The following is a 24425-nucleotide window of genomic DNA, read 5'->3' as shown; positions in this document are numbered from 1 at the left end:
AGCCACTTAGAACACTTCTCTTAGGTTCAAAATGATACTTTGCTTAACTTCTTTAAGCACTTTTCATGATTTTGCTAAGTCTATTAAATCATTATTCATATTAGAGTTTAATCAACCATTTAACTCTATATGAAATGGATGAAGAATAATGTCATTTGATCAACTTTTGATCATAGAGATTCCAATCACTTTCTTATATTCAATCATATTGAAGATAAGATATTTTATTGGACTTCTATACTTGTCTTTTAGAGAGTTTGTACCTCCCATCTCATTGTATCCCTTGAAACACTTTTCAAAATGAAGATATGTTGGCATTTTACTCAAACATTTTGAATAAAACCAACTTTAGACATGTGACATGGATTTCTAAAACTTGCCTTTTAGAACCATCTTAGCAAAATTGGAATATAGGTTTATGGATTATCTTTTAACTTTTTGAGAACGTTTCTCAACTTTATTTCCAATCGAGGAGATTATATATAAAATAAAATTAGAATGACATGTTACTTATAAGTAAACGCAAAATTCAATTATGTTTAATAAAATTTAAAGTACCATAAGCGATTATAAAACTGGTAACTTTAAAACATTCATTCAACTTTAATTGATCCCTATTGAATAGAATGATTCCAAGATCCTTTATTTGTGCAATAATTGACCGGACTGAGGCCCTACCATCAAGTATTGCATTTTCAAGGTGAGTAAACTCTTTACTGATTACAACTCTTTGTAACTCTTGGTTGAATAATTAACCATCACATGTTTAATTATTACCCTTAGCTTCAAGGTTCTAAACTCTTTAGGTAACCTTGTTGAGTATAACCAATTAAAATTGTAAAACGTGATTTACCCCCACTCCCCTAAGATATAATATGACACCCAGCTGAGGCATGACCTATCATAAATATCGAAGGTTTCATCGGGTTTTTAATTGGAAAAGCAACCTCAATATTACTGGGACCTAGCTTTATTATGTTGTGATTAAATAGTGAACTCTAGCGCATCATCACAAAACATCAATAAAATCTAACATGCATAATAAACTGAATGCATAAACAAGACATAGCATGACCCTTAATCCTAAGAAAACTAATAAAGTAAATGCTCCCACTTGAACCTTCATGGATCTCATCCATCTTGCTCTTTTGGGCCTTCACTCCATGGATTTCTTGGATTAACTGCAACCTGTAATTTTACTCTATTCTATCTACTACTTAAATAAAATGAAATAAAATTACAAAAATACTTTATCGGTACGTAGACCGTACTAAGATTACAAAAATACATCACGATGCGCAGATCGTATTTAGTAATCTACTGGGCCATACTAGTCATTATATAGCAATAAATAACATCATATATTATAAAATTGCCACATAATAAATCACTCATCATGCTTTCCTAAACTACAACATCGAATGTTCACAATTAAGGAAACATGACACCAAAATATCTCATATTTTTAATTAATGTAATTAGATAATATCATATATTATTCATGACCATCAATAAAATATCATATATTCTAAATTAGTCATGAAATAGAATCAAATCTTATTTTAATCTTAAAACATAAATCATATTTATCCTCAAAGATTATCCTAACAAAGTTATGAAATTCTATCCTAATTAATAGCCAATCACAAAATTTTAAATCAATTATATCCAAAATTAATCATGGGATAATCACATTATTTAAATAAATTATTATCCTTTTGGAATATGCTCATAATATCCTAACAAATATTATCCAAAATTAACCACTTTAATTATGGATAATTACCAATTTAACAACTTTAAATATGGATAATATCAAATATAACAACTTTTGAAAGATTTGACTTTATCCTAAAATAAAAGATTTTATCCAAATAAAACCAATTTTATCTTTTAAAATAAAAGATCATATTTTAAAAAAAAATTTATCTTATCCAAAATAAAACTGATTTTATCCCAAAATAATTCATAATTATGTTGAAATAATTTTTCAAAACAGTTTTTTTTTTTTTTTTTGAAAAGTCGCGTCAGCCACCGTGGTGTGGCCACCCAAAGCCGGCCACGGTGGCCGTACACCTTGCGGTGTACGCTGCCCCTGCAGCGACGCAAGGACAGCATCAGCAGCACACACAACGAGGTGGTGCACTGCTGCGCTGCCCCTTGACTGACCCGAGCCCAGCCCACCCTCCCTCCTGGACCCCCACCGGTGCGGCAGTCGTCGTGGCTGCGCCACCCAGCCGCGGCTGCCGCATCTCAATCCCGCTTTAATTTTTTTTGGTGATTTAATTTAAAATAAAACATTTTTATTAAAATTAAAATTAATGTGGTCGATCTAATTTTAAAATTAAATCATATTCAATTTCAAAATTAGGGTTCTTCATGAATTTAATCCCAATTTAATTCTAACTTTTAAAATTAAATTGATCATCATACATAAAACATTTTTATGCATAAATCAATCCGATTAAAATTATGAATCATAAAATAAACCGAATTAAATCAAAATCAAGCACAAAAAATCATATTTTAGGGCTAGGATTTTCGAAAAATTCGAAATTTAGGGTTAGGGGGTTTGAAAATTTCGAACATATTAGGGCTAAAACCGGTCATCTTCATGGCTATTTGAGCATAATTAAATCACATTTAACCGATTCCAAAAGTTTAATCACATTAAAATAATAATTGAACCATAATTAAATTAATCTCCCTCTTAATTGAATTAAAATTGTGGACTATCAAAGAATTATAGTTAATATGCATAAATGCAATAGGCTAACTGATACCATTGCAGGAGATTATAGGTACTACGCAGCGGAAAAACATGAATCATATTCATACACATAGCAGCATTTGCAATACAAGCAAAAGAAACAAGATCTTAAACTCTTCTTTGTCGTGTGTCTCCCAATAACCCTCCAACCTATCCATCATGCTAGAACTGATAGGAATTCTTGTAGACGTATACGTGCGGCCAAGAAACTTTCTTGACTTACCCTCCCATGATTTTCCATACTGTCCCAATATCTCGTAGGTCTTTGCACGCATTTCAGTGTTCAATGATTTCTTGGTGGGCACATGAAGTCCTCCATTTGGAATTCCAAAAACCTAATGGACTTGGTTCTTTGAAAATTTAAACTCTTTTCCATCAGTGCCTATCAATTTTCGACTTAATGGATCAACGCGGCTCAATAGCCAATAGCTAAGTTTCCTCGGAAGTTGCAAATTAGGTGGTAAATCAAGAAGGCCTCCAAATCCCATCTCCGTCACCCACTAGTTGTTCTCTCATCAAATGTTTGACATATCCTTGTAAAGGATTCAATCCGACACGTTTAATTAGGCGGCTGTCATGAATAGGGGAATCAAATCTTAGTACCATATAATATCAAAAAGTAGAATCATTAAGCTCTTACTCTACCATCAAACAATTTAACACCTCTTACCCGAGAGCTTCTCCTGTCATGTTCCTCAACACATGCCTTTGGGCCTTCACTTTACCACCAATATTCATACAATTATCCTATTAAACAGGACAACAATGAGTATCCAATAATACAAAAAGACACCATTCATAAGCCCCTCTACATAATTATTATTACCTTGAATATTGCAGGTTCAATCTAATTTTTCTTAAGCCTATAATCGCAATTGCCAACATCATCCTACATAATTCATGAATTTATTAAAACTCTAAATTTACACTTTTTGAAAATTTACATTTATCAAAGAAGGTTGTTTCTAACTCATTGTATCCAAGTCAGATACAGAATTACATGGACTTCGGTCATGCTTACTCCCCACAATATCAATCTGAAGGTCAGCCAAATGACATTAAACCAACACAATTCAATGATTGATAGAATGACATATGGCAGTGATTTTGTAATGTATGAAAAACATTATTATGAAACACAATTTAATGACACCTAACCATTAAATTCAAATGGTTGGTACCCATTTTTCAAACCAAATACCTCTTTGATTTTTCTCAATTGATTGATAAACCGGAAATATGAAAGAATATTATGAATGAATATTATTTCTTACAGTACAGAGTTGCAAATTAATTATTTGTATTTACCTCCAACAAATGATTGATAGAAAGGCAATATCAATGAATGTTATTCCTTACAGTAAACAACTAACCAAATTCCCTAACAACATGCATAATTAAGTAAAACAAACCCTAGAACATGGTTTCTATCTCAAAACTAAACCTTATTCCAACAAAAATCCACACAAGGAGTAATATTACCTGTCAAATTAAGATCTATTAGGGCCACTACCGTCTTCGTAACCGCAAATCGCCAACAACCACCGTCTTCGTAACTGCAAATCGCCTACCAGCGCCACCGCTGTCAAAGTAATCGCACTACCGTCTTAAAAACCGCAAAGCAACTTGCCCGCCACCACCGTCTTTGAAAGCGTCAATCTGAAACCGTAAATCGCCTTCCAGCCACCACAGTTTTCGTCACCACCGTCTTAAAAAAATTCGCCTTCACAATCAAAGTGTTTACCTTGGGTTACTTGTTGGTTAACAAAAGGTTGAGTTTACCCGAGTTACTTTTTGGTTAACAGAAGGTAATTAGAGTCAAATCTTCCAACATAACGACTGTTAAATTCGCCCACTTGACTTTTATACCCTTTACTCAGATACGCGAAATGACGCTAATACCCCTGGAGTTTACCCGATTTACTTTTTGGTTAACAGAAGGTAATTAGAGTCAAATCTTCCAACATAACGGCTGTTAAATCTTTCCCGCCCACTTGGCTTTTATACCCTTACTCAGATACGCAAAATTACGCGAATACCCCCGGATAAACACTTCAACTTTATCGAGGATATAAATTTGAATTTCCTCGTAGATAAGCTTGGTCTCTACTTATACTAATCGTATATTCGGAACTTGTAACTTTAAAGAGAGGTCACAGTTATCAATTTACAGAAAACTCCTTAGTATTTTTCCAATAACAAATGCATGCTCACTTTCATTATATTTCCAAATTCCAATAACGAATGCATGCATCCGCAACTTCCCAAAAACAGAAAAACAGAGTTCAAAAATATGACCAAACCTCACACTACACAATTATCTCCTGCTTTCTTCCTCTTATTAATCTTCAACCCCTTTGTTCATCGTAAAATCCCCAATTTGGTTACATAAATCATTCGCCCTAATATTTCTGATCAACAATGTCGATATACAAACTAGCTGTGATCATCAAAAACCCTTTAAACGAGGAGGAATTCCTTATAGTCAAGCAAAATAGGCCCCGTAAATTCGGAATTGAAGAGTATGATTCTTACATTGATTCTGATCTTTGGGATTTTCCTTCTATCCTATTGAAATTGATACAAGGTGAATCGGAAATTCATGTTGAAGGAGCTGAATTATGCTCTGCTAAACTTGATTTGAAGAAATTTGACCTGGGTTTGGCTTTAAACCAGGTATAATTGATCATTTTATTTTAATTATTTGCTTAAAGTATAGTTGATCATTTATATTAAAATTGTTGGTATATTTTGGAAGGTTGAATTTTGGGTGAAATTGAATGATTAATTTATATGTATGGTTTGTGTTTTTAGGTTTCAGAGCAGGTTGGAATTGAGAGGTTGAATCAAGGGCAGTGGAAGTTCTGGAAATTTGTGGAAGAACCTGAATTTGGACCAGCACCTCCGATTCATACGGTTTTTATCTCTGCATACTATAGCTTTGATGATAAAAGTAGTGATGGTTAGTCCTGACCCCCTTTTTTTTTGTTGGAATATAATAAGACCATTTTGTAGTTGGAAGTTATTCTATGCCGTGGTCCGAAATAAATCGATTTTGCGATTTGAACTTGCAATGTGACAACTAAATTTGGATGTTGAAAGTAGTAGTCACTAGTCACTGTATTGCAAAGTACTAAACAGAAGTGATCAGGATTAATAAAATCCGGATGTAGTATCGTTCATCTTCTTTATATGGTTCATTTGAAAAAAACAAAAACAAAAAAACAGTCCATGATTGCATAAATTATGGGGATATTATTAATTAATGGCCAGCTTGATATAATAATAAATCATTTTTGCTATATCTGGAGCTCTTATAACCTTCTTATATTGTAACTCCATATGCAGTGGCATGCCAGTGGATTTCCTGGTCTAATTGCTCAAAATGGCTCTCTGAGGTAACACCGGACAGTTATCGTATGGGGCCATTGGTGGTTAATGGTTTTCCACATGACTCTAAATACTCTAAGTGGGATGTACCGCGTTATTTGAATTACCAGGTTGAATCTATTTTATACTAGAATTTATTTTGCTGTTTATTTGTTTTGATGCAGCAGTTATGTTTTTAGCTATGCTTTCTTTTCTTGAGGGATACAGCTACAAAGAGAGAAGCAACTCATGCACATATTTGATCATTTTGTCTGAATTTGCGTTGGCTCTTTAAACCATCAACTCTCTTATTGTGGCTGATTTCAATTGATGTTGTAAACCTGTAGAAATCATTCTCTGATGAGGTTTTGTCAATTACTTTGTCTCTTGTACAGGAATATCCGCTGGGTGTTAGACTTGTACCGATGAGAAGTAGAACTGGCAGGCCTTTCTCCACTACGAACTTGGTAGTCATTGCGCCACAGATTGTTGCCAATAGTGAAAGCGATAAAAATGTTATTGCTCATGGAGATGCACTAATAATAGATCCAAGATGCAGAGTTCAGTCCCATCAGGAGGTATACTTTTAGACAACTTAATTCTGAAAGAACTCAGTTCACTGCACATGCCAAAATGGTATTTTACTTGTACATATATAGCATAAAATGAAGCCCACTCTTTTCAAGTGTGTGGAACTTTATACCAACTGTGTCATATGTATGTATGTGTACTACATGAATTTTGAGAGTTGGGGGATAATTTTCATAAGCTTAAATATTCTATATTGCTATGAGAGTTTAATTTTTAGAATCCTAATAACCATAGTTTTTGGTTAGAGGTAGTGTTCATAAGCTCAGGAATAATCGACATTTGTAGGGATGTCAGGTGCTTGTCTGCTTGGTAGGAAAGTTCACGTTACTTTCTTCAGTTGTAGATATCTTCTCTGAAAATGACTGAATGCTGTCACTAGTGGCATATATGGTTTTTCTGTTTGTATCTTTGCAGTGTACTCATCATTTAAGAAATTGAAGTAATTACAATCTTAAGGTGATGGAATTGGTGAAAGACGTGATGCATTTATATTTTTAATTAAACTAAAGACCATGCAGGGTAGTTCTTTCCATAAATGGAAATCATTCATCAACACCACCAGTGGAAGATAATTAGAAATTATCATAGTAAATAAGGAAAACTATTATTAAGTTTCAGGGAAGATCCAATATGTTAATTCTCTCAACAGATTCTGTTTATGGGGGCAGTGAGGGAGTTTGTTTGTTTGTTTGTTTGTTTTTTTTTTTTTTTTTTTTTTTTTTTTTTTTTTTAAATAAATAAATAAATAAACCCCAATACTGGCCACTAGGCTACTTTGATTGCTTCTCATCAATTGCAAGGCTTTGCAGATAAGCTTACTAGAAGAGGTTTATGAGATATATCATGCCTCTCTATTGCTTCACAGTTTTAAGGGGTAGCTATTTCCCCAACCATGTATTGTTGGTTGATCTCTATCTGTTTCTCTTCCTATTAGAAGATGAGATATCAAAGTTTTTGTCACATCTCACCCTCCCACAAATAAAAAAGGGTACATGTACTATGGCAGCATGGCTTGTATTAGTTGTATGGTCTCATAGGATGTCAAATATCTTATTTATTCATGAAGTTATTGACTTCATTTTTTGTCTAAATTTTCACATCAAGGATCTTCCTTACTATTATCGGCAATGGTTGAAACTCTAGGTGTTAATAATTAGATGTGGAACTTTATTACTTTGAATATACACATCTAAGTTGTCAAAATATTACCATGACAAGAATAATGTACTTAGTATTTTTGTTTCCTACTGTCATATTATACTCAGATATGTCTCATTGTTTTATCAGCTTGCGGATATTATTGCAGCTTTACCAAGAAAGTTGATCGTGTTTGTTACACATCATCATGCTGATCATGTGGATGGTAAGTCATTTTCAATGTTTTTCATAATTTTTTTTTTCCAGTAATGTTGGTTCTTATTGGAGAAAATTATTTTTAGTTGCCTTACATGGCCAAAGTTGATGAAACTCATGATTCATGAAAGTGCTACTGCATGTGGCCTAAATTATTGATTGCTTGAGATATAAATATATAATGTTGATCCATTATCAAAACCTGTTATGTTTCCTGTTCCTTGGCCTTGTTTGTTGTCTTCACTGAGCTGAGAGCATAATAATGTTGGTGCAGTGGCCATTATTGCTACTCCCCTTAGCAGTTTTCTTGGCTAGCATATGAGTCACTTAAGTTAACTAATTCATTGTGTGATCTGAATGTGCTATAGTAGCAATTGATTTGTTTTTATGCCAGGATGTTCATTCTGGCACCTCTTTTTGTGAATCGTGCATGCTTTTTATACTGTTGTTCTGTGGTCTATTTTCTCCTGTCAGAGGTTTTTTCCAGTGAACTTTTAATGTCATTATCTCATTGCGGACAAGGCTTGTTGAGGTTCAAATGTGTTTCAATATACCTCTAAGTCTGTGTCCAACATGTCTGTAGCAAAGCATTTCCTGAAAGCTGCAATGCTCTGCAAATCACGTCTCTCGTATTTGACTTACTGCTTTTGTTGATTTGTTCAGGTTTGTCAGCTGTTCAAAAATGCAACCCTGATGCAATTTTATTGGCTCACAAAAGCACAATGCATCGTATTGTAAAAGGTATTCTTGTATACCCAAGTCGAGGTTTCATAAATTATTGAAGATGTATTATAGTTGTATCAAGCCTGAACAGGTCTACTATCTCCAGTTTGATTGTGGCTAAGACCGAATTTGGATCTGGCATTGATGACGAGGGACTTTATGATGTTTCTTGAAGTTATACGAGGGTAGATTTTAAGCTTGGTTTTCAGAAGGTATATGACAGGGAAACCTACAGTTCTAGGATAAGGCGAGGCGATAGGGTGCTAAGGGTTTGAATTAGGTGGAGGAAGTGGATCTAGGGCATTGTTTAAAAAAGGCTTACAGTGCACAAGCGTGAAGTGCGCGCATCATCAAAGTCTAGCACATTTCTTAAAAAAATAATAAAAAAATCTGAGTGTAAAAACAGTTGCAGACATGAAGTTAATGCTAACACTACACGGCTTTGTGCTTATGTGTTCATCGAATTTATATCACCTGGGCCTTTCTAAGATTTTGTGTAGCAGCACCTTGGACGTCAGCACAACTTTTCCAAATAATGATCTAGAGGAGTTTATTGTAAGCTGCTTATTTTGGTAAGCCTGGAGGAGGTTACTAGGTTATAGCAGTGGGGCCACAGGGGGTTTGTAGTAAGCTGCTCTTCTCTTCAGAGATTTACGGTGAAAAAGTTTCTGTTTCTCATTCACAATTGATAGTATCTTGTGTGTCTATGCTTATCATGCTGGCTGTAAGAATGTGCTTAATGCAGTCCAGGTGTATGTATCTGGTAGTTTCTGGCTTTTAGATCATTATAGAAAAGTACTTAGAGGGATTGTTTTGGACCTGTTTTCTCTTGCTCCTTGTGACATCATTTCAGAGCTTAGCTGTAATGACAGGTCTATTCCATGAAGGGATTAGGAAAAAAATCTTGCTTTGTACTGTCTTTTCATTGTTCTCCGAACATGACTCCTATTAAGTAGCCAAGAATCCGAATTGACTTTGTGATTTTGTGCCTCCGGAGTCCAGATGTACCATAATAAAAGGGGACTGACTTCTGCACTCTTTCACTTCAAATAGGTGGGACCAAAAGAAGTAGCAAGCTCACAATATGTTGATAGGAGGCATACTGTCGACCTGTCTCACCATTCTTAAAACACATAAAATGTATCAAGAGAAACATACATATTCTTAGTCTGCATAGGAGACTGTCTGTGAGCTATATAAGGCATCATGGAGTGCAAGACCTTTCAATTCCTACGTTAACAATACATTAGCATTGTTATACGAGGTACACTGACTATTACATAGGGCTTCCACATTTTGGGTTTTGGACTTTTGGGTTGGTACATTTTTGTAGGTTTTTACACCCTTACAGCTCTTCATCATAATAGTGTTGTTTTCTAGAATCAAGATCAAGCCCATATAAAGTGAAGAATATATATATATTAATGAATGAGCTTATTGGTTAGTGTTTTATAAATCATGTAATCCAAATTTAAGACAAGTGTATGTTTGAAGTAGATAAAACAAATGATTAGTGTTAAGAACTTCTAAGTAATAATAGTGTAATACAATATGCTGGACCATCAGAAATCCATTCACTAAATTTTGGTCTTGCCAGCTCACATAGCTCTCTGAAAGTTGTTTATGATACCGAAAATTAGTAAGTTATTATCTCATAGAGGTGCATCTATATTTAGGGTCTCATCAATAACTACTTTCATGGAGATCAATTTTTTTATAACAACTTTGTTTTACTGCAGATGACTGGTCTCTTGGGTATACATCAGTTGTAGGAGGGGAAGAAATTATTGTTGGGGACCAGCGACTCCAAGTCATTTCTGCCCCGGTATTGTATCGGCTAACTTACACATCCTTACATTATTGGATTTTTTGTTCAAGATAATAGTTAGTTTCTTTTAATCAAATATCTCTCACCAGTACCTAAGTGTCACTAAAGGAGAAATTCATGGACACTCCTTGAATCCTTTTATCTATTACTCAGGCTTATTTTTGGTATACTCTTAGTAACCTGTGTGGCTGGCCTCCTGGATCTGATCCTTCACAGTTCCATAATAGATAACCTACAAATTGTCTTATGCATTACAGTTTTATTGGACTTTGTAATGGGCTTAAACTTCAAAACTTCATTATTCGAATAAATTATAGGCTTATGACTCTCTTCTACTCAATGAGACTCATGGAATGAGAAATTTATGTAGAACAATTAAATTTACCCATAGGTGTGTGAAAATAATAATGTGTATGATTTATTGGACACAATTTATTTGATGTTATGCTATCTGTATTTTTTGTACTATATTTGTTTACCCTCATTCTTCTAGTCCTTATGGAGGTTTGATAGTTTTAAGTCTTTCAATAACAGGGCCACACGGATGGTCATATGGCATTGCTCTATATCAATACTCATACACTGATTGTTGGTGATCACTGTGTTGGGTAAGGTCCTCTTAAAGTAGAAACATATAGAAATATTTCTCTATGATATCTTACATATAGGTACTAAGCAGAGCTAAAAAATTTCTGTGTAAATCTTTGCTATTCAATTCAATTTCATTTTTGATGACGAAATTTATGTGCTAAAATATTCATATCTTGGTACTCTGTACTTTGTAGTCACATGTGCAATGTTTTCCTTGGAATTTAGAGACTGTATTCACAAGATCTCTGTTCTAAAATTGTTGGACGGGAATATGCTTCTGTTACATTTTTACTTGAGTCACAGCACTTGCTTCTGGAAAATCCTCCAGCTTATACATTCGTAGTTTCTTTGATTAGTTTGTGGAAACGTGTTTTGATAGTACATGAAAAAAGAAAGATTTTTCTCAAATTTTCTGATCATAGGTGCATCTTGTTATATTCTGTTATTATGCTTGAACCATTGATGTATTAACAGATTTATTGGTTAACTGATGTTGCAGGCAAGGTAGTGCGGTTCTAGATGCTTTTTCTGGTGGAAATATGGGAGTAAGCTGATTGTGTATTTTTACCCATTTATTATTTTTTTAAGATCATTTTATGTTATCCACACCATCTTATTATTTTTGCTGAGTATTCTGCCCATTTATATAGACCCTGAAACAAATGCCCCCATTATAATTTTGAATGAAATAAAGATAATTGGAAAAAAATTATCAGGCTTGAACTCAACTAGCAGGAACTAATTATGGGAGTAGCTAATTTTGTCTTTTTTCCATGCTTCCCTACATTGAATTGCAGGAAGAGATTGTTCATCTTGAAAGGCTATAGCCGCTAGACTTTGATCTAATCACCTCACCAGTCTTACTTTTCTTGCAGGAATATTTAAATACGACATTCAAATTCTTGGAGCTTTCTCCAAATGCTTTGATTCCTATGCACGGAAGAGTCAATTTGTGGCCAAAACACATGCTTTGTCGATATCTCAAGTATGAACTGCATTTAATGATTCTCTTCTTTCTCTGTTTCACATATAAAGCATTTACCATATGTTTTGCCAGAAGAGCTATTGCCGTGGCAATTTTATGTGGGTAATTTTCTTTGCCATGGCTTGTTCATAGTTGTTTGTGATTTTCTATATATCCAGCCTCATATGTCTTGTATAGTTTATATTCTCAGATCACAGCAGCTTGTGGATGTAATATTGTGGTAAATAACTGCAACTGTAGTCAGAAAATATGTTACAATGCATAGTCTGGTTTCATGCAGGAATCGCAGAGATAGAGAATCTTCAATCTTGAATGCCATAGAAAATGGCAGTACTACTTTATTTGACATAGTTTCCACTCTATACAAAGACATCGATCGTGCCCTGTGGTATATTTCTGCATCTAACGTGAGGCTCCATGTTGAGCATTTAGCTCAACAACACAAGTTACCTGAGGTAATGTCCACAGTGCTATTTACCGCTGTCAATGCCAATCCAATGTCCATTTGTGTATTCATATTAATTCATTCTCATCATATAGATATAGCCCTAGAATGCATCTTGTCAATAGTTGGTTTGCATTTGTATATCAAAGCAACACTACCCACTCCAGTGAGGTTTTTGCCAAGATTGGGCCTGCTATTGGATGATGTAAGATTTATGAGCTAGAGCAACCCCAGAATTATGGCAATAAATCCATGCCATGGATTGTTGAATTCATTTTAAGGTCAGGTATTACTTATTTCATGCTATGAGGCACTAACCAATACCAAATTCACACATCACTCTTTTTACTTCGACAGGTTAAAAAAATTGAAACTATTTTGAGAAGGGTCACCCATTAGTTGGGATTATTCTAGATTAAACTATAGATGGAATTAAAATGGGAAGGATGTCAAAAGTTGGGATTATTCTTGTTAATTGTTCCAAAAAAAGAAATCTAAAATAATTGTAGTACGTAGTAGATGTTAATTGTTACTTCACTTTCTGTCTTTATGTAAGGAGCAGAAAAGCTTGCCAATGATTATCTCTTCAATCATGATAATTATATTATCATAAGATCTGTAGGTAATTTGGTCAGTATTTTTAAGAATAACATGTGTATCTTACTAATAAAGATTATAATCTGAAAGAAAATTTGTTTGAGGACTGCAGGCCTTTTCTTTAGAAACTCACAGTGTTGCTGCATTTGGTGACGAGTTGAGCAAGTTATAATTAAGAGATGCTGTTTTCTAGGCTCATTGACCTCTTTAGGTTAGAAGCACTGCTCTAACACTTGCTGAATTGTTATGTCTGTATTAAAGGGTAACTATTTGCACACTGTTTCGTCATATATGATAAATCTGATATTGTAGGCGTAAATTGCTTATTTAGATTCTGCTTTCTCTAAGACGAAAAGTTTCATAATTATTTTTAGTGCAATTTTCTTCCTTTGATTATCCAGAGTTGTACAATTAATTTGGTTTCCTTGTTTCTGCTAGGGCATGTCCTTGTCAAAACTTCAACGGACTTATGGATTACATTTTGCACTCAATTGGATCTGGGCATATGCATGCAATTGGATTTCATCAAAGATTATGAAGATTAGAAGACCTAAACTCATTGTTTCAGTAGTTATTGCTTGCTTTGCTGCATTGTATATTTATATTGTGTGATAATCATGCCTACTTTATATCTATCGTTAGTTTTAAATGTTTAATTCTGTCTTGACTGTGGAAACTTGGTGAAATAATTATCTGGTTGATGACATGCTTAATCAAGCAATATAACTATACTATGTTTGCTGTTGTAATCTGATCATCTCTAGGCTACACCTCATGTTTCGGTTCATCTTGTGTAAATTTGGCTGATGAGCGATATCATGTTCAGTTCAGTTTGGTTTTGTTTGGTTTGTTTATCTCAGTGATGATGCACCTCATTCCTCCATTTTTGTTCAGTTTACAACATTTTTCACAATAACTAATTTACGAATGCTTTCAAACTAGATAAAATTTGTCACACATAAAGTTATATATATATATATATATATATATATATATATATATATATATATATATATATATATATATATATATATATATATATATATATATATATATATATATATATATATATATATATATATATATATATATATATATATATATACACACACACACACACACACATATATAGGGGAAGACTCTCGTGAGAATTTTTCTTATATGAGAATTTTTCTTATGTGAGAACACTCTTTATGTTCTAAATTTTTACTCATATGTTCTAAATTTTAAATCTGATGTTCTAAACTTTTTTTTAGGTGTCCTAAATTAAATCAAATGTTCTAATTTATTACTCACATATTCTAAACCATAAATTAGTTAAGCTTGATGTCATAAATTTTAAATAACTTGTTCCAAACTTTTAACTTTTATGTTCTAAATTTTAAAACGTGTGTTCTAAGATTTTTAATTATATGTTCCAGATTTTCTAAGATTTTTTAATTATATGTTCCAGATTTTAAAGCGTATGTTCTATTTTTTTTACTCGTATGTTCTAAATTCTTTACTCACACTTTCTATATTCAATATCAGTTTGTTCTAAATTTTTATTCACATGTTCATAATCTTAAATCAAGTGTTCTAAATGTTACTCATATGTTTAAAATTTCATAAAGCAAATTTTATAAATTTTTAATCACTTGTTCTAATTCTTAAATCAGATGTTCTAACATATTACTCACACAAATGTTCTAAATTATTACTCATATGTTCAAAATTTTAATTTGAGTCACATGTTCTAAATTTTAACTCGTATGTTCTAAATTTTTACCCACATGTTCTAAATTTTAACTCAGTTCTCATATAAGTATGAATTCTCACATATGGATCTATTCTCACCGGATCCCTCCCATATGAGCAAAACAGTGGATCCAAAATACGTGTATAAAAAAAATGTTCAAAACAGAAAGTGTTTCGTGGTTAGTATAACCATAACCCATATTAAAAAAAGAACAAAAAATGAAAATTATCTGTTGTTGAGTCGTCAGACACAGAAATACACACGAGAAAGGTTCTCTAATTGCTTCTCCCTGTGTTTTTTCACATTATTTTTAATGTGTGCTTTATCAGTTTTTGTTCATTGTCTGAAATTAATGTGGCTTATAATGTGATATTAATCACTTTTCTACTGCATTTTGGCACCTTTCATGCATGTCTATCTTGTTCTAAAAACGTGTATAGTCTTGCTAGTAATCTCTTTTCCCTCCTCTTCCCTCCTAAAAGTCTAAAACTACCCGAAAAACAAACTTTGTTCTTAAGAGGATAATGGAGCAACAAAAGGTTGATGTTTATGTGAAAGGCTCATGGCTAAGAAAAATGGTGAAGGAAAGCAGCTCTCAGTTTGCAGCAATTCAAGTTACCACCACCATAATCATCACTGTTACGATTGCATTCTTTGTTATAGTCCTTGGGATCTTTGTCAATGGTCGCATCAGGAATTTCCTTGTTTGTTTCTGAAGACTTCATACCAGTACAAAGCACGCCAGCTTCTGGCATCGAATTGTCAGGTAACGGATTCAGAGACTTTGGTGATTGGATAGCTCCGAGGGGGTTATGGCACACAATGTCTGATCAGGAGCTCTTGTGGCGTGCTTCTATGGTACCTCATATTAAGGATTATCCTTATAATAGGACACCTAAGGTAGCGTTTATGTTCTTGACCAGGAAGACGTTGCCACTAGCACCATTGTGGGAGTTGTTCTTCAAGGGACATCAAGGCCTCTACTCAATTTACCTCCACACATCATCTGAGTCCATTGAGGAGCATGTTGAACCATCCGTGTTCTACCAGCGTAGAATACCTAGCAAGGTCTATATTTTTTGCACCTAATTAGTTCTTTTATTTGATGCACGTCTCATTGCTAGGTTATGGTTCGTAGGATTTTGTTTCCCTTTCGTAGTATGTTTAAGACCACCCAGGGTTTAAAAACATTCCTTTTCGTATTTCGTTTTTAGCTATTACTAGCTAGCAGATAACATATGAATATATGATAATCATGTACGGAGTAAAGATAACAAAATCATCAAACGTCACATTAATGATCTGTTGTTGATTATGGGCGAAGAGGTATGGAATTTGTGTTTAAAAAAACAAAAAGAAGAATTAAAGTCCTCTAGTTCCTGTTTTTCATTCTTTTTCACTTTTTTTTTCTGTTGTTATAGACATCACAAAAGGCAATCATGTCCAAACATAAAACTTGCATTTTGCTTCCTTCAAGCAATACTTGTATCATATACTACACGTTATTGGCATGTAACAAACTAACAATATCTTATGCGGTTTGGTGCTCGCAGCCAGTGGAATGGGGAAGGGCAACCATGGTAGATGCAGAAAGAAGATTACTAGCTAATGCCCTACTTGACTTTCTGTAATGAAAGATTTATATTACTGTCTGAATCCTGCATTCCTCTATTCAACTTCAGTACTATTTACGACTACCTCATCAAGTCGAAGCACAGCTTTGTAGGATCATTTGATGACCCTAGAAAAGTAGGACGAGGTAGGTACAACAAGCGTATGGCACCTGCAATACAGTTATCAGATTGGAGAAAAGGAAATCAGTGGTTTGAACTTAATCGAGACCTTGGCATTGCAGTAGTATCAGATGAGGCATTCTACCCTGTTTTTCGAGATCATTGCAGGCCTCCATGTTACATAGATGAGCACTACTTAGCTACCCTTGTGGTTAAAATTGGTAAGGACTCGAATTCTAACAGAAGTATTACTTGGGTTGATTGGAGTAAGCCTGGTTCTCATCCCACGACGTTTGTTAGAAAGGATGTTTCTGAGAGGTTCTTGAGTCGAGTTAGAGATCAATCTGATTGTATATATAACAATGTGCCAGGCTCGTACTGTTTCCTTTTTGCAAGAAAATTTCATCCTAATACACTTGAGCCGTTGCTTAAAATAGCACCTGTTTTATTTGGGTTTAAACAATAAAATTGTAACTAGAATGGTCTTCTCACCTGTCTTTCACTCTTTGCCTTTGAGATTTTTGTCTTATGGGGCACTCTAAATATGACAAATACAAGAATGATGTTCATAAGCTAAAATGCAAAGTTGAGGAATATATGAATATTGCAACTTGTTTGTATTGTGATATAAGGAAACTAGGGATGTTGATGGGGCGGGGCAGGACAAGGCGGATGTTGGCCTTCATATCCCTATCCCCATCCCAGCCTAACATTTTCATCCCCATCCCTATACCCGGTTCCCCATAGTGGGTCCAAAATTCATTCCATCTCCGCCCTATCGGGTACAATTCTAAAATCATCTCCGTCTCACTCCTCACTTGGATATCCACCCCCACTTAATCCCCACCCAAAATCCGTCTAGTCCTTGTCTTTTAGATACAACAATACTACATAACATAGATTACAATAAATAAAAAAAATCATTGTTAATATTACATTTTTTTGTTTATAATATAAGGCTATTACAAAGTATTGTTTTACTACTTTCATAGATTAGACCCTTGCTATTGAAAATTTTACAGTAGTCATTTGAAATATGACTATTATAATGGTTTAATGATTATATCGTCCATAAGTGACATATTTTTTTTCAAGTAATTAATTATACTTTATTAACGGTATCAAATAGTATCATCTGTTATAAAATAAGAAGAAATATGAGAGACAGAGAGAATTAATCTGTATATTTTTATTCCATATGATAAGGTACATATATACATTTAATATTAATTAGGGTTTGGTTAGATAAAAATATAAACCCTAAATCTAGATTGTTTTAGAACAGTGCGTTTCGGGTGTGGCTGGTCGCACCATGAGGCAGGGTGCCACATCAGCAAATGACAAAGTAACTCCACCAACCTAGTAACCCCTGACCCATCTGGTAACCTCACCAACCTAGTAACCCCTGACCCACCTGGTAACCCCTGATCGGACCATGTAACCCTTGACCGGATCAAGTAACCCCTACCCGGATCAAGTAACCCCTACCCGGACCTAGTAACCCCGGACAAAGTAACCCCTGACCGGATCAAGTAACCCCTGACCGGACCTAGTAACCCCCTTAGTAACCCCTAACCAAGTAAGTAACCCCTAATCCTACACCACCTCAAAGCCTTAAACTCCACCACACCTTAATAAGTTGTACTATGCTTCTCAATAAGTTCTTAAATCCTTTATAAGAAGCAATTATCAAAGTTCTAATTTTGTTTCAGAAATGTTTAACCATGATTAAAGCACAGAACTTTGGTTTTTTTTTTTTCAGCAAAAATGTACAAGAAAAACTCCCAATTTATTCGTTACTTCTGTAGATTCACACCAAATCCGATCCAAAAACCCACTCTAACCACCTTACCACCACGCCACCACCAACCACGCCCAGCTACCCACACCTAGAACCCACCCTAACCACTAGCAATCACGCTGCCAGCAACTCCGCTGCCACAAACAAACCAAATCCAACCCAAGCACAACCAAACCGAAAAAACAAAAAGAAATTAAATCTAACAAATACCTTAATTATTAACAATGGCTTCAAATTTCACTTCAAATAGGCTAAAAAGGCCAAATTCGACCTTAAAAACACTAGATCTAGAGTTTTATGGCTGAATTTGGCCTTAAAAACCCTAAGTTGTTTTTCGGCAACGGAGTACGAGGAGCTTCACGACGACCACAAACTAGGTTGGAGCTTCACGACGACGATCTGGTTGGAGCTTAAATAAAGGCAGTGCATCAAGGAAGTGAAAATGGAGGAGAGGAAAGAGAGGGGAGAAGAGAGAAAATAATAAAAAATAAAAAAAATTGTGGTTGGTCGTACAGAATGATAAAAGGGAGGATAATGGATATTCACAACTATTTCATAACACTCCCCCTTGGATGTCTATTATCGAAGATTGTGCCTCATTAAAACCTTATTAGGAAAAACCCTGTGGGATAAAAACCTAATGAAGGAAAAAGAGTACAACATTCTTTATAATACGCTCGAAATGTTTCCTCGTTAAAAACCTTACCAGGAAAACCCAATATGGGACAAAAATCATGGTTAAGGGAAAAAGAGTGCAGCGCGTAATTTTTCTCCCTGATGAATATATAACTTGAGGTCTTCTAATGTAATGAATCCAATATAGTTGAGAGTCTTCTCACATGACGCAGAATAGTATCATTCCTTAATTTTCAATCCTCCCAAATTTTCAAATCTTTACGTGAACAAGTGAGTCTTTATATCACCAAACCTATAACAATAATACATGTGTTTGTCCACATTTCATTTGAAATATTTGTTTAAAGTTGCCTTAACCATTATACTTGTGCTTTCTTCTAGAGGCCGTGAATAATAGAAATTGATAATCATTATTATTTGATTAAACATTCCTTATTAATAATATGGCAACACTTGATAGTATTAATGTTGATTTTTCAATCTTTTATGAAATAATAATATAACACATGTAATTATATACATTGATCATGGTTTTTCTGGACCAGGATAAAATAGTCTCACGCATAAGTATCTTGTTGATTCTTGAGAATATTTATAATTGACATAGTTCTCTTTCATATACAAATAGTAATTCTCATTACTAATACTTATACTCTCAAACTTCAGGTTGAGATGTCAATAATTTAGTCACATGGACTAAAATTTTAATAATAATTACTATTCAAAATATAAATTTGTAGGGCTGGATATATGAATGCGCCGTACGTAAGTTCTTCATGAACTCTTCTTCTTACATGATTCATAACATGCAATTAAATCGACATCATCAATAATTCCATCACAATTATAAGCTCATTGGAATATAAATATCTCTTTCTCATTTTCCATCAATGTTGTAAATATGTCTTACTATACTTTGAATGAACATTAACATACACCACAATTATTGTATAGAAAGTAATGCATGCAATATGAGATATAGAAAATATGATAACATATTAAACAAATTATACAATAAGTAATGCATGTAACAACTTCGAACATATGCAATGAATAATTCAATAACCTATGAATCACACATACATATGAACATACATAGGACTCGAAATAATACAGACACTATACAGTGTGGATTTTAAAGAATCCATATTTTCATTGGACTTTTGGTCCATGACAAACTTTAATTATTATCATTTTGTCGACATTAAAATGGATATATATTCCAAAACCCTTATTAACTAGTCCATTGTATCATGCATATATGCATTATTTATCAGTTCCATCATATACCGATATTATCATATAATTCCTTAAGGTACAATTTTAATTTGCATACTATTTTGACAATGATATCTGAATACATCTTTAATTGAAACCATCATAATTTTTCTTATATCATAGGCCATCTATTGTAATAATTCAGATATCTACACAACTTTAAGGGTATTTCATACACCTGATATTAATATACTACTCCCTCTATTTTTAAATACTTGCTCCACTTTTCTTTTTCAGCCTTTTTTTAATTTGCTCCATTTCCTTATTTGGAAAACTTTTACAATATTTAATTCATTTCTCTCACCTAGTGGACCCTACCTAAATTATATTTTATTAATTTCATATTCTCTCTCCTCCAATTCTCTCCACTACTTTTGCTTTTCATAATTTTTTATTTTTTCACCTATCCCACTACCTTCATATTTTATTACTTTCTCCAATTTCTCATAAAACTCCGCGCATGGAGAAATGGAGCAAGTATTCTAAAACGGAGGGAGTATTACACTATTAAAAAAATCAACTGCACTATCTTGCCATATATCACATCTTTATTATGGAACCGATTATATAATCTACACTTCAGGTATAATGATTCAAGTATATACAATTGGTAAGCTTTATCTCAATGTGCAACATATCTAAATAACATATTGACGAAAGTTGGCTAGAAAACATTTTAAATTACCATTATATATATATATATATATATATATATATATATATATATATATATATATATATATATATATATATATATATATATATAGGGATCATCAGTTTAATTAACTTTTGTCAACTTACTCCAATTCTCCCCCTAAGTTGGTAAAATATCTCATATATAGGGGCATCACAATTCTTCACCAACTTAGTATACAAATTTGCAATAAAATTCATTTCATGGGAGGACCATAATGAACAAAATTTATCTTCAAAAAGAATTATATTAAACAAGCTTTTATCTCTTCTAGATCTAGCAATTTTAAATCATTTCTTCATTAACTATACATTGCATAACGCATATGTATTCATTATTAAATCTTTTATAATTTTTTCTCTTCAGGAGATCAATAATTTAACATCAATAGGGAGACATATGTTGTGCAGTTAAAATTCCTTCTTTTTCTATTTCTTATGTGCTGACATACAATAACCCCAATCAATAGAATTGTTATACAAATATAAGCTTGCTTGTAATTGTACTAGGTGATGATCTTCAGGATCACTTGAAACCTTGATAGTATGATACTAATAAAATATTCAAAATTTCCACATACAACTTGTATTTGGTGAACTTCTAGTCACCTATTACTCTTTCGTATGAAAATTAATTCAAAACGAATATATTATCTCTTGAAATTTTTTTCAACACAAGTTATTAAAAATCACAATCCAAATGTAGCTCAATCTCAATGTTATGTCTTGCCATTCAATTCATTTCATGTAACTGAGAGAGTGTTAGCACATTATCTAATAAAACTTCTGGTTTTCATAACGGGCATTTATTGAACCCAAATGGCCTAATTTAATTATTACATTCAATCACATCTCTGAAATTAAACTTCAGTCAGTTTTCCAACACTAATGATCACTTTATTAAACTTACATTATGCATGGCCATGAATATGATGTGATATTAGAACACCAACATGTGTTTCTGTATACAATTTGCAAGACAATCAATTAATATTTTATCCAAGAATTACTTATACTCTGTTGGAGTTTTGACTATAACTTAATACATGTTAATCTTGTTGGACATTTAATACTCTTCCGGAGTCTTTTATAGAATCATGGAACATAAGAAATTTACTATAAGTTATTTCTTCTAGAAATGTAAAGGGATTTATCACTTCCTTAACTTTGTCATTGTCGTGACTCATTTTCTTTTCGAAGATACTTAATTATCTTTAGAACTGATTGATCTATCACGCTTCAGGCGTGCTACAGGTTTATCAGTAATCGATGTTGTCCTCCTTTTAGGACATCAGTTCTAATTGGAGCATTTACAAATAGTATATATACGATTAATGACATTTATTTTTATCCATCTTCAGGATGGTATCATTTCGAAATATATGAATTAACATGTAGCCACTTCTATCAAATAAATCGTTAACATAATGTTTATATGTACTAAACTGACCATCAATATATTTTATTATTTAGGTGCAAGGATTACATAAAATAATGGAATAGATATAATATCCCACTAATCCTTACATATGGGGCATGAAATGAATCCAACAATATTTAAATCTCTTTCACCTTTTACGGCGTAAATTCTATTAGCAATGTTGTATCAAGCATAATAAAATTATTCTTATAAACTCTTACATGCAACTCTTACCCAATTATATTAATCTCTTATAAGTATGGGCATAATATGTTAGGTTAGTTGCTCACAATATCATGATTAATTTCTTGAACTCATCATAACATTATTACTTGTTCGAATAGATATTCTTATGAACCTTTCAATGAATTAAAAAAAAAAAAATCATACAAACAACCTTGTTATCTTTTTAAACCTCTAATTTCTCCTTCACTTCCGGAATTGAGTAAATCTAGTAATTTATAAATTAAATCATCAACTTTTATAGGATCACATTAGTATTATGAATGGTATATTGACAACATACCTTAGAAAATAATAGAAATTTCTAAATAATATATGTATCTTCATATTAATATTTTGGGTGTCTTTGACCCTTCATAAATTAAGGAACTTCAAGGCCTTGTCATGTTCATTTTACTCATCATTTTTATAAACCAACTTTATGTAGACATGTGATCATATATAACTAAATTCAATCATACATCAATCAATTTTTTAGCATTATAAGCATGTAATTAGTATTAAAAGAACAAAATGTGAAACTTCATGTCCCAAAAATGGGGATGCGAATGAGTATTAGCTTGAAAGTTGACCATTTCATAGAAATTATATGCCGGATCTCATATTATCATCACTTACTATAATTTATCAATCAACTCCTTTTCCATCTAATTAACAAAATAAATGGATAAAATAAAACAAGATGGAATATGATTAACATAATTCGAGGTCAACTAGAAAATATCCATATAGTCAATTAAGTATATGACATCATGCATTCAAATATTGCAATCTCAATCAAAAGATAATTAAAAACAATGCTATCTATCATCAAAGAGCAAAATCATACTCATTAATTATATTTCTTGATAATGACTTCAAATATCTTAAAGTAAATATTCATATGGTCAATGAGATTATTTCGTCACCCACATACAAGTAATTTCATTCATAAAGTACAAGCAATATTGATCATCTTTAAAGACTTAGTTGCATTTCCATGAAAATTTAGTCCATAAATTTTAATCCATACTCATCAAATTATAGTCACTTAATTCAGTCAAAGTTAAGCTCTTTTAACAACTACATAGACTTATAACCCAATATTATCTACAGTTTCATATGAAAGATGAATTATTGTATAAAGCTCATACAAAACTACAAATGATCAACCTATATCAAGCATAAGTATATATGGTGATCAAATATTATACTTCAACTACATAATCTATAGTATTGTGCATATAAAAATAAAATATGATCATGGCAATAGCAACTTTATTGTTGAAAAACACTAAAAAGGCTTATACTAGCTAAGTTATAGAAGCTATAGAAATAGGAAATATTAACAAGCTATAGGATATAGCTTGACTAAATAAGAAATGAAAATTAATTGATTTTGAACTAGTAAGAGTTAGTAATAGAAAAGGAAAAATTGCCCTAAATAATCCGACCTTTGCCTCATCCGCTCAAAATAACCCCACCTATTGATTATTTTGTAATAATCCGACCTTTATAATTCTTCCGCTTTAAATGATCCCAACCGGTCACTTAACTTGTTATTTACAAGTTACTAGACACATGTCAGTATAGGATTGGTAAAAAAAATAAAAATAAATAAATCCCAAAACCAGAATCCGGCAGCCCCAGCC

General features: G+C 32.9%; 1 protein-coding gene, 1 long non-coding RNA gene and 1 pseudogene across 2 annotated transcripts; 2 read left to right on the top strand and 1 right to left on the bottom strand.

Moving 5' to 3' along the window:
• Positions 1-2710: 2710 nt before the first annotated feature.
• On the bottom strand, positions 2711-4544 carry LOC110718811. The gene is made up of 3 exons (XR_002510979.1): positions 4253-4544; positions 3441-3517; positions 2711-3341 (listed from the first exon to the last, which is right to left on the bottom strand). It is a non-coding gene; the product is annotated as an uncharacterized LOC110718811 (long non-coding RNA).
• A 112-nt stretch (positions 4545-4656) lies between these two features.
• Positions 4657-13998, top strand: LOC110718802. Its single transcript, XM_021897716.1, has 12 exons — positions 4657-5446; positions 5585-5732; positions 6119-6270; positions 6535-6717; positions 8018-8093; positions 8747-8824; positions 10546-10631; positions 11169-11242; positions 11725-11770; positions 12101-12210; positions 12491-12665; positions 13691-13998. The coding sequence occupies exons 1-12, from the start codon at positions 5192-5194 to the stop codon at positions 13862-13864; spliced, it is 1557 nt and encodes a 518-aa protein (XP_021753408.1). The 5' UTR covers positions 4657-5191; the 3' UTR covers positions 13865-13998.
• Positions 13999-15514: 1516 nt separating this feature from the next.
• On the top strand, positions 15515-17189 carry LOC110728461 (annotated as a pseudogene).
• Positions 17190-24425: the final 7236 nt, after the last annotated feature.

The sequence above is a fragment of the Chenopodium quinoa genome, unplaced genomic scaffold (assembly GCF_001683475.1).
Source record: "Chenopodium quinoa cultivar QQ74 unplaced genomic scaffold, ASM168347v1, whole genome shotgun sequence".
NCBI lineage: Eukaryota > Viridiplantae > Streptophyta > Magnoliopsida > Caryophyllales > Amaranthaceae > Chenopodium > Chenopodium quinoa.
This window is presented reverse-complemented; position numbering and strand designations above follow the sequence as displayed.

Coding starts and splice junctions, on each gene's coding strand:
- LOC110718802 (XM_021897716.1), top strand. CDS start 5,192: ATGTCGATATACAAACTAGCTGTGATCATCAAAAACCCTTTAAACGAG. Junction 8,825..10,545: donor AATGCATCGTATTGTAAAAG/GTATTCTTGTAT, acceptor GTTTTACTGCAG/ATGACTGGTCTCTTGGGTAT. Junction 12,211..12,490: donor ATGCTTTGTCGATATCTCAA/GTATGAACTGCA, acceptor GGTTTCATGCAG/GAATCGCAGAGATAGAGAAT.